Source organism: Stegostoma tigrinum, chromosome 43 (genome assembly GCF_030684315.1).
Source record: "Stegostoma tigrinum isolate sSteTig4 chromosome 43, sSteTig4.hap1, whole genome shotgun sequence".
NCBI classification, from domain to species: domain Eukaryota; kingdom Metazoa; phylum Chordata; class Chondrichthyes; order Orectolobiformes; family Stegostomatidae; genus Stegostoma; species Stegostoma tigrinum.
The window spans coordinates 3,029,340-3,040,786 of record NC_081396.1 but is presented as its reverse complement, the minus strand read 5'-3'; the positions used below and the strand labels follow the sequence as shown (position 1 = coordinate 3,040,786).

General features: G+C 46.7%; 1 protein-coding gene across 1 annotated transcript; it reads right to left on the bottom strand.

Moving 5' to 3' along the window:
- Window positions 1-491: 491 nt before the first annotated feature.
- Window positions 492-10,851, bottom strand: LOC125449121 (zinc finger protein 23-like). Its single transcript, XM_059641862.1, has 5 exons — window positions 10,362-10,851; window positions 6,997-7,318; window positions 4,709-4,960; window positions 4,140-4,235; window positions 492-2,332 (listed from the first exon to the last, which is right to left on the bottom strand). Exon 5 carries the CDS (start codon window positions 2,013-2,015, stop codon window positions 633-635), a length of 1,383 nt encoding a protein of 460 aa, XP_059497845.1. The 5' UTR covers window positions 2,016-2,332; window positions 4,140-4,235; window positions 4,709-4,960; window positions 6,997-7,318; window positions 10,362-10,851; the 3' UTR covers window positions 492-632.
- Window positions 10,852-11,447: the final 596 nt, after the last annotated feature.

Sequence of the window (11,447 nt, the reverse complement as noted above, 5' to 3'; positions counted from 1 at the left end):
AGGGTCATTGCAGACAGGGCAGTAATTTGTAGGAGGGGCATTGAAATGTTTTTGACAGGTGTTAATGACACATTTGAGGGGGGAGAGAGAGAGAGAAGATTTGGTGAGACACAACCATTAATAGTATCAGCAAATGTATGGAAGTGATGTGACCACTTACTGGGAATGAGGCTGAGGCAGCAGAAGGTTGATCCCATGGACAGGTTGAGCAGTAAGTGAAAATATGCGGAGATGGGAGAGAAACTGAATAAAGTGTATGTTCAGGACTCAGGAAAGGGAAGCTTTAGAAGGCACTTTTCTCCCAGAGGGCTAGTGGGAGAGAGGGAAGTAACAGAGGCAGCTGATGAAATTGTCTCCATGTTAGTGACAAGGAAACTCCATGAGGTCCTCCATTTTGTGCTGGAGGTGAAGGTGGAGGAGATAGGGAAGAGGAAGAGCATTCTGAAAGGCGTTAACGTATATTCGATACATTAAAGACTTGACACGCTGCATGTTGAACACCAAACTGATTTATTTGACTCCTGTGACACATATTATAAGTTGTAAAACCTGGCGAACGTTCATGAGAATTATTCAAAACAGAAGCCACTGAACAGGGTTCACTCCTAGATGTGATCGACGACAATATCTAATCACGATCGTTCCTGGTGACTTCGTTGATGTTTCCGCAGGCTAGCTGACTGAGTAAATCTCTTCCCACACTCGGAACAAGTATACGGCCTCTCTCCAGTGTGACAGCGCTTGTGTCTGACAAGTTCAGACGATGTCTTGAAGCCAGAGCTGCAGTGAGAGCACCTGAACGGTCTCTCGTCACTGTGCGCACGTTGATGACGGATCAAGTCCTCAGAACTTTTATACCACTTCCCACACTCTGGGCATTGAAATGGTCTCTCATCGGTGTGAGCCCGCTGGTGTCTCAGCAGATGAGAACTATCAATGAATCCCTTCCCACATTTAGCACAAGTGAATGGCCTCTCCCCCGTATGAATTCGCTTATGTTTCTGCAGGTCGGATGAGTCAGTGAATCCTTTCCCACACTCGCAACATCTGAATGGCCTGTCCCCAGTGTGAAATCGCTGATGTTTCACCAGCTTGGATGACTCAGAGAATGCCATCCCACACTCAGAACATCGGAACGGTTTCTCTCCCCTGTGAAATCGCTGATGTTTCGCCAGCTTGGATGACTGCGTGAATCCCTTCCCACATTCAGAGCAGATGAACGGCCTCTCCCCAGTGTGAACTCGCTGATGTACAGTGAGTTCAAATGATCGCCTGAAATGAGACCCACAGTGAGAGCACTTGAACGGCTTCTCGTCAGTGTGAAGAATTTGATGGGAAATCAGTTCACCAGAAGTTTTGCAGCATTTCCCACAGTCTGTACATTTAAACGGTTTCTCCCCAGTGTGAACTTGCTGATGTGTCAACAGTTGGGATGATCTAATAAAACCCTTCCCACACTCTGAACAGCGGAATGGCTTCTCCCCAGTATGAACACGCTGGTGTTTATTAAGGTCAGTTCCTCGTTTGAACCCAGTCCCACAGAGAGAGCATCTGAAGGGTCTCTCATTGGTGTGAACATATTGGTGGGACACCAGTTCCTCAGAGCTTCGATAGCACTGTCCACAGTCTGGACACTGAAATGGTTTCTCCTCAGAGTGAATCCGCTGGTGTCTCAGCAACCTGAATGACTGGGTGAATCCCTTTCCACACTCAGGGCAGGTGAACGGTCTCTCTCCGGTGTGAAGTCGCTGGTGAACAGTGAGCTTCGATGAACACCTAAACCCTTTCCCGCAGTGAGAGCACCTGAATGGTTTGTCATCTGTGTGAATGCACTGGTGGGACAGCTGTTCCCCTGAACTTTTATAGCAGTTCCCACAATCCGAGCACTTAAATGGTCTCTCATCAGTGTGAGCATGTTGGTGGGACAGCAGTTCTTCTGAACTTTTACAGTAGTTCCCACAATTCAAGCATTTAAAAGATGTCTTGTCAGTGTGACCATGCTGGTGTGTCAGCATGGTGCAAGAAATGTTGAATCCCTTCCCACACGTGGAGCAGTTGAACAGTCCCTCCTCAGTGTGACTCTGCTGATGTGCTTCCAGCTCAGATGGGAATATGAATCCAATCCCACACTCTCTACATTTCCCTGGCTTCTCCCTTGTTCACAAACAGGACACATACAGGTTCTGTTCAGTGTGTCTGGAATCCTTTTGCTTCCATGATCAAAATTTGATGCTCTTCAGGTTGTGTTAAACGGGGAAAGTGTCAGGTCCTGATGGGATGTTTGGTGTCAGTTTCTTGGCAGCAAATCCTTCCCTTCTAATACCCTGTGAAACTGATTTAAAACAGAAAAAAAAGGGAGTGAGAGAGAGAGATGGCTCGAGGATAAAGTGACCCTTAAAGCTTCTAAATTTGAGAAAAACCCACATGGTTCTCTAATGTCCTTCAGGTTCTCCACCCTGAAGGACATTAGAGCATCTGGTGCCCTTCAGGACATAAACAAGACTGTCCCATTCATGGGAGCAGAGAAAGTCAGTGGAACAGGCAGTGAGTATGAGACAGCTTTTTTATAAATCTACAAAAGATTCAAGGAATGTCCCAAACCCTCAGCCTCCACTAACAAGAAGAACTGAGATAGCAGGTGGATATGAACATCATCTCCCAGTCATGCACCATCTGATATCCAGTACTGGCTGAGCAGAAAGATCGCCCATTGAAATGAGAAAGGTTGAAGTCGCTGTCTGCTCCCCCTGTCACAAACAGCACTCCCTCAGCAACGATTTCATCCCTCTCCCTGGTAACTCTCTAGGGGTGAACCAGACTGTTCACTATCGTGGAGATAAATTTCACTCCAAGATGAGCTTCCAACAAAACATCCCCATTAATCAGCAAAAAACCCTACTTCCAGCTCAGTAACATCATTCCACCCCACCCTAGTCTCAGCTCATCAGCTGCTGAAACTCTCATCCATATCTTTATTTTCTCTCGACTTAACTATCCCAATGTGTTCCCAGCTGACCTCTCACATTACCAACTCTCCCTAAACCCGAGGGAATACAAACCTCTTCTGCCTGTGTTTATCCTCACCACCATCATCCCTGACTTCGCTGGCTTAACAAGAGCCAAGACTCCACCCTAACTCTAACCTCTCTTGCAGCCCCACAACCCTCCCTCTCTCTGTAACCTCCTGCAGCCCCACAACCTTCCATCTCTCTGTAACCTCCCGTGGCCCCACAACCTTCCCTCTCTCTGTAACCTCCCACGGCCCCACAACCTTCCCTCTCTCTGTAACCTCCCACGGCCCCACAACCTTCCCTCTCTCTGTAACCTCCCACGGCCCCACAACCTTCCCTCTCTCTGTAACCTCCCACGGCCCCACAACCTTCCCTCTCTCTGTAACCTCCCGTGGCCCCACAACCTTCCCTCTCTCTGTAACCTCCCACGGCCCCACAACCTTCCCTCTCTCTGTAACCTCCCGTGGCCCCACAACCTTCCCTCTCTCTGTAACCTCCCGCGGCCCCACAACCTTCCATCTCTCTGTAACCTCCTGCAGCCCCACAACCTTCCATCTCTCTGTAACCTCCTGCAGCCCCACAACTTTCCAAAAAACAAACAAAATGTGGGAAATCAGAGACAGTCAGGCAGCATCCATGGAGAGAGAGCAAACTAACGTTTCAGAGATAATGGGAACTGCAGATGCTGGAGAATCTGAGATAACAAAGTGTGGAGCTGGATGAACACAGCAGGCCAAGCAGCATCTTAGGAGCACAAAAGCTGACAATTCGGGCCTAGACCCTTCATCAGAAACTAATGTTTCCAGTCTAGATTACTCCCGATCATGCTCTGATAAAGTCATCTGGACTCAAAACATTAGCTTGCTCTCTCTCCATGGATGCTCCTTGATCAGTGTTTTCCAGTAATTGTTATTTTCACTATATATTCCAGTATCTGTAGTCATTTGCTCCCACAATCTTCCGTCCTTCTGTAACCTCCTCCATCTCTCTGTAAACTCCTTCATTCCTTACATCCTTCCCTCTATGCAACCTCTTGCATCACCTACACATCCTCCATCTCTCTGTAATCTGCTTCAGCCCCATACACCTCTCTGTAACCCCCTACCGCCTGAGAATCCAATCACGTACCTGTAATCCTGTAATTCCAATTTCTTTGTCTGACTCATATTTGTTCTGACACAAAGCACAGAGGATCCTTAAGAAACTCAGCAGGGCTGGCAGTATCTGTGGAAAAAAAAGTACTGTTAACGTCTGGAGTCCGAGCCGGCTCTTCTTCATTCCTGGAATCATACGAGACTCAAAACGTCAACTGCAAATGTGGACTGGAGGTTGCAATAAGGTGAGCCACCACATTGTTGATTATAATTGTCTCTCTTATCGTTGAAACAAAACAGCAGCAGAACTAACATGTACGAGAAGCACTGAAGGTAGTGACCCCATTCAACCTCCTTCCACATTCACTGCCTGCACCAGGGACGTATATTGACTTCACTCTGGTCTTTGTTCAAGGTGTGCGTGGCGGTAGTGCATGCGCACAGCTGCCAGTTGCCCCACACAAGAATGTCGGCCCAGCTACCACTTGCCCCGCACACAAATGGCGGCCATAAATCCGGGCGAAATTCCCGGGCGAAAACTGGCGCCCTCCTAACCGATGCAAACAGGGATGCGCAGGCTCATGTTCACGGTGTCAGACTTACACCGGGTGTCCACGAAGGCTTCCATCTCCTCCGCAGGCTCCGTTTCTCTTCATTCCCTCAGTCACTCCGTGTCGTTTGTCTCTTGCTGCTTTCCCCGTCATCCGACTCCGACCTTGCCCAGGTTGACACTGCGCATGTTCTAATCTCCCCCCAGTCACTGCGCCTGCGTAATAATCTCCGCTATTGAATGTGGAGCACATTCTCGTTTTGAATGGGTGCTGGGTGACAACATTACCATTAAAAACTGGTGTTCTGTAATTAACAAGCACATTTGATGATCTGATTAAAATTTGAAATAGAGATTTTAAAATCAGTAGGCTATCAAGTACACCACGATCTACACCGTGTTTCTATCTGTGAAGTGTTCAAAAATGGAAAATAAACTGATGACAGACGTAAACTTTCAGGGGTCTCCGCAGACGCTCTTTTCAAGCAGAGGGACACCGTATGTCATACAGCTGTCAGTTTATGCATTCAGTTAAACTCTAAAAGACATGATCGATAAAAATTCCATTCACTATGACATTTAGAGCATTTGATAATGTTTCCGTCCGGTTCAAACCAACAACTTCATATGTGGTGAAAACGTAATAAGTACGCCAATAGAGAAGCACTGTACTGAAAATATTCACAGCCATCTTGCCAGAAGATCAACCTGTTGAACTAATGCTATATTTCAAGAGTTTTTTTTGCAGGTATTCAGGAATATTGTAGATAAGGTGATCAAACCGCTGAATTAGTGGAAGCCACATCCTAGTTTGAAGCAATGCAAATTATTGTGCAAAATTTAATTTTGAAAGTCTTCTCAAAAAATATAATGTCAACATAATGTTCCTAGGGTGGATAAGTCCAAAACTAGAGAACATAGGTTTTATGTGAATGGGAAAGAGTTCAAAAGTACCTGAGAACTAAGAGAATCAACTTGTAGACTCAGTGCAACCAGGGATGCGCAGGCTCATCTTCACGGTGATGTGCAGGTGAATGATATTTTTTTCATGAATGATGGTCTGCATCCATTGCAGTTTAGAAGAATGGGATGTTACAATGGGGAATAGTCAGACCTCTCTGATAATGGAAACTAAATCACAAGCCCCAATCGGTTATGACAGGAGTAGGCGTTCCCCTCTAACAATTACCCTGAAACAACCAGAGAAGCTTATCTTTCCGCTCATAGTCTATTAAAAGAATGGTTAAAGGGAAGAAAATCCCTGATCTCCTCTGTACAAGTAACAAGAAACAATTTATTTATTTAACCCAACAATGAATAAATTAACAAAACAATCCAGAGCCATCCTATTCTGAAGAGTCTTTAGCCTGGTGGCAATCATTTCAGTCATTATGGCCGCCACTTTGGATTGGGTCTCGGCCAACGCATCGGCAGTATTGTTGGCCAACTCCTCCAGGGAAGGCGCCAACTTTTGTATTTCTCTTCCTGCTCAGGCAGTCTCATACATAGGTATCAAAGTCCAGAGGAAGGGATCCCCTTCAGTTACTTCTCGGGGTGTCCGCTTCCCTCCCTGCCCATTCTGAGTTATTCCTGGGGTTTCATCTAACAGCCTCAGATGGGGAATTAGGTAGGCAAGGTAGCAACAGCCACTCCAGCCTTTCTGACTTTGAGGCAGTGTTAGATCAAAATCATCATTTCTACGCTTTCTATGCATTCAGTCACCCGAGTGTACCTTTCCCCGGGGATAAAGGGATAGGCCTCTAGGCCACATATCCAATATGTCCCGTTCAATATGTGGGGTACATTTGTGCCAGTAGCTGGGTTGATGGCGACACAAGATGAGTTTCCTAACTGGAAGGGTGCGCTGTCATTCTGATTGCAGAAACAAGTAGTATTGACTACTCCTTTCGGTGGGGAAACCCTAAGGCTGTCGATAGCACCCAGGGTTTTCGGAGCCGGTCATGGGAACCATCCCGCAAATTTATAATCACCCCTTTCAGATCTCCATTTTGTATCATTTGAGCCCAAGTCAAATTGTTGTACCTCGTACACCTCTCTATTGGTAAATGGTACTACCGTGAGAGGGATTCCAGATTCTCCATGGTGTGGGATCGCAGTACATACCCAACAGTCAGTACGCCCTGTTACTCTAGCATAATTGTGACATAACGCGGTAAAATGATTCTTCCCAACCCCCTTGGCAACTAGCGCCAATATTATCGTAACAACACAAAGCTGCCTGCTCATTTCAGATTCCCAACCCCTATCTGTCTATTCTCTAACCCTTTAAATACCCCGGAGGCGTGAGTTCGCGCAATGCTTACAATACAAAATTTCTAACCAATACTTGATAGTCTTTCGTATCAGTTCAGTTCATTCTTTTTTTGCTCAGCTTGACTTTCAGAGGGTTGTCTGTAGGATGAGTTTGCCACTCGGCCGGAGGGGAAGGAGCGTCCACCGGACCCTTAACACGAGTGTGATGACTCCAACCTTTTTCAGCAGTACGGATGGCTGTTTCAGTAGTCAGGAGGGTTAGGAACGGTCCCTCCCAGCTTGGGTGCAGTTTGGTATCTTTCCAGGTTTTGATCATGACCCAATCACCTGGTCGTATCCGATGTACTGCGAACTCAAGTGGAGGTGTCTGGGTCAACAGACCCTTCTTCCTAAGGACAGACAAAGAAGAACCGAGCATCACAATATAGTTCTTTAAAAACTTATCATTGAACTCTACAGTTGGTAATTCCCCTTTTCCACCCAAGAAAGGTAATCCAAACATCATTTCATAAGGAGAGAGGATATAGCGTATTGTCTAACCCAAACCATCTCATCTTTTTGAGTCAGTGTGATTACCAACGGGGTAATAGTTAGGTGCCCTGCGTTATCAGCTCTCGCCCACACATCAGGACTGATTTGTTGTTCTTCCCTAGGCGTTAACATGGCCATTGTTACAGCTACCGCACTATTCTCTACCCCAATTTTTAGGCCCAGCAATATAATCAAATCCCTACCCAGTAAATTACTCCCAATGTCGGGAATGTATAGTAACTGCCCTGTTACTTCCTTATCGTTTCTAATTAGGGTTGGCTCAAAAATAGGCACTGGGAATCCTTCGCCTTTTACTCCGGAAACTCTAAGATACTCATCAGTCAACTTAACACTCATCGGTATAAAACTTAGGGATGACCGTGCCGCACCGGTGTCCACCAAGAATACTGCCTCCTCCACTTCAGGTCCCACCTTTATGTTTATCAAGGGTTCCCGGTGGGCCTTAGGAGGAAGGAACCCCTGACTCCCCTAATCCTCGTCGAGGGCCATTAGGGAGACCGTTTCCCTTTCCCGTGTTAACTCGGTGCATTCCCGCTTAAAATGCCCCACTCTTCCACAACGGTAACATCCTGCCTGTTATCTCCTGCGTCTAGTATCTGCCTCTTCTCTTTGTGACTCTCTTTCTGCCTCCGTGTTCGCTGTTCAACTCTTTCTTTCTTTGTCACTTCTTTAACGGCAGCGACCATCATTTTTGCTTTTTGATTCTGCTTCTCGTCCTCCCTTTTTACATATACCTTCTGTGCCTCTCGTAGTAATTCCTCCATCTGTCTCTCACTCCATCCCTCTATTTTCTGTAATTTCTTTTGGATGTCCGGCCACGATTTAGTTACAAATTGGACCTTTAAGAGTCCCTGAGCTACCGGATCATCGGGATCCATCCCTGAATACTTCCTCGTGGCCTCCTTGAGCCTTTGAAGAAATGTAGAAGGAGTTTCATCCTTCTCCTGTCGTACTTCGAAGGCTTTAGCAAAATTCTGCAATCTGGGTGCTGCCTCTTTAATTCCCAATATTATCATTTCCCTCAGATCCCACATTGATTCTCTATCATTTGTTCTATTATTATTGTCCCAATGAGGATCGGCATTCGGGATTTTCTGATCTGCGGGGACCACATTCAGTCCTGCTGGGTGCCTTTTTTTCCCACTCCTGTAAGGACGCCCTCCTAATCATACCTCGTTCTTCCCCCGAAACTAGAGTTCCTAGAATTGCCATCCGTTCTCCCCAGGTATATAAATTGGGCCCTAGGAATTGATCTAACTGCTCGGCCAGTCCAACCGGATCCTCTATTAAACTTTTCATTTCTTTCTTAAAGATCCTAACTTCACTACTGATTAAGGGAGCGTTCACATACCCAATGTCATCATCCCCAATCGGGACCTCCCTTAAAGGGTATAATTTTTCCTTTTCCTTTGTTTCTGCTCCTCCTTTACGTGTGGTAGATCGTGTAATTCTGGGCCCTCTAGGCTCCGCGTCTTTTACCTCAGAGTTCGTCTCTTTTTCAGGTGTTTGGGGTTAGTTCTGGGGCCGTGGGCTGGTTGTGGAGGCTACTCACGGCCGTCAGTGGGGAGGAGGGGGGATATGGAGGCGGCAAACATGTTAGGGGATCCCGTTGTGGTTTTTCTTGTTCGTCCTTTCCCTGTCCTCCCCCTGATCCTTCTGCACTCATAGGATATAGTCCTACCTTCGCACCTCCTATCCAACAAGCCACATCATCTGACTCTTTCTGACTGAATGGTTCTTTCCGATTGATGTATATATATATATATATATATATAGGTATTGGCACAGCCAATCTTCGTCGGATCCATATTTGGGCCAAAAAAAAATCAGGTACTTTAATGCTTTCTCTAGACCAAACAAAACAACAATAATTTATCATTATAGTTTTGTCCTTCTCCAGTGTCCGGGAGCTGGATTCCCAACTGCTCAACATTCTTGCCAAAGGGCTGTCGGGCGGAATATATTCCATTTTGTCATTCTTTGCAGATTGTTCGCTACTCAGGCAACTCCCCTTGCCTCCCATTGTTGCTAATTTAATTAATCTTATCGAGATCCGGTGGCGCCTTCTTCCACACCCGCTTCAGGGTCCTAAACCTCGCGTGGGGGATTTCCCCTCTTAACAATCGTCTAAGGCTGGGTGCTCGAATCAGGCAGACACCTTACTCATCTGATTAATCAGGCCAATTATATACTTTTTATATTTCGCCAATTCCCCATACTGTCCATACGTCCCGACCACCAAGGCAACACTTAAAGGTCAGTTTTCTTACCTTGGTCCGTGCACGGAGTTACCTGGTCGTTACAACTCTTCCCCGTACTTCCCGTACGTCCCTGCGGCAATACCTGCAGCAAATACCGCTGCTCCCCCGGTCGCCCGGACAGATCTTTAAGACCTTTCCTGACCCGGGTCTTTTGCACAAGAGTTACCCGACCGGACCCGCCGCGTCTACCCGTCTTGTTTCCAGGGTCTCCCAGTCCGAATCGCACTCACCCAAACCGTAAACGACAAACAAGGGAGTTGGAGATCGCCAAAATCGGCGAGGCGCGCCTTCCCCGTCGTCCCACGAGTGTCGAACAGTCGGAGTGTCGGATCCCGGACGAGCCCCCAATTGTGAGAAACAGTCCCTGCTCACAAATTCAGCCTGAGACAAAGCCTTGGAAACAAGACAATTTTATTCTGTACGATCTTGCAAGAAAGGGTGTCTGCTAGACAGGCACACACTACAAAGCACGTTAAACATTCTTATACAATTTACGAGTTGCAGAATCACACCTCCCTGCTCCCATTGGTCTTATCCTATCATTCCCCGTCCTGTCTGACAGCCCTTGTTTATTGTTCCCTTTACTGCCGTCCTGCAAGATCCCACTATTCATCCTTACCTGCAGAAACAAGGCGTTTAATCTCTCACATTAGGTTAGATGGGCTTCAGATTGGTATGACAGGTCGGCACAACATCGAGGGCCGAAGGGCTTGTACTGTGCTGTAATGTTCTATGTTCTATGAAATTTATGACGTCCTGAGGTGACTTGGTGGGATGGATACTGAAAGATACTTCCATCTGTGGGAGAGACTAGAACTGGGGACACCATGAACATTTCTGTAATTTGTGATCAGAAATCTTTCAATCTCTAAATAGTCTCAAAGATTGCACATCCGCAGCGTAAACAAAATCTCTGTATCTTGGAGGCCCTTCCAAAGAATGGTCACTGGACTTAAAATGTTTGATCTCTACAGATGCTGTTGAATTTCTTCATCAAATTCCGTTTTTGTTTTAGATCTTCAGCGTTCTGACGTGTGCTTGACCTACTTAATCACATTGCAGACCCTTTCAATTTTCCTTACTGTTCGCTTTCCTACCTACGGTAGCAAAAGCAAAAATGGCTACATTAGCGACAGTTCCTTTATCACTGAGAACCACAAGCTTTTGATCCAGTGCAATACATAATATATATGCAAACAAACAGACGGAATCATCTTCTTTGCAGTCCCCCCGTCAATCCGCTTAAGTAATGTGTCGGTGTCAACGAGCTCCCCTCTCAGGACAGGAGGAGAAATGAAGGGAAGAGATTTTGCAAAGTTTTTTCCCCTCCCCACTCTCTGAGCAGGTTCCGGAGAGAGGGGGAGGGGCAACGGCTTCTCGCTCCAGCCCGTGCCAGCAGCGGTTGCCCTGGAAACCGTGGCTTCAGGTTGGGCAGGGGGAACAATGGGTAGGGGGCGGGGTTCCTATGTCCGCGCGCCCGGCCGAAGCTTGGAAGTCGAGGGCGTCGCCGCCGAGCACAGCGCCTCCTATTGGGAGATGGTAAGAACTGCCGATGCTATTCAGACATTCCCTCTGATTGTGAGCAGGAACATGTTACATGTGGCATTGATGGGTCAGCAGCATCCCAATCAATTATGCCTGGAACGTAGTTTTAAATATAAACCCTGGCTCAAAGAAAGAAGAGTGTTCATTTTAAATCTGTAGA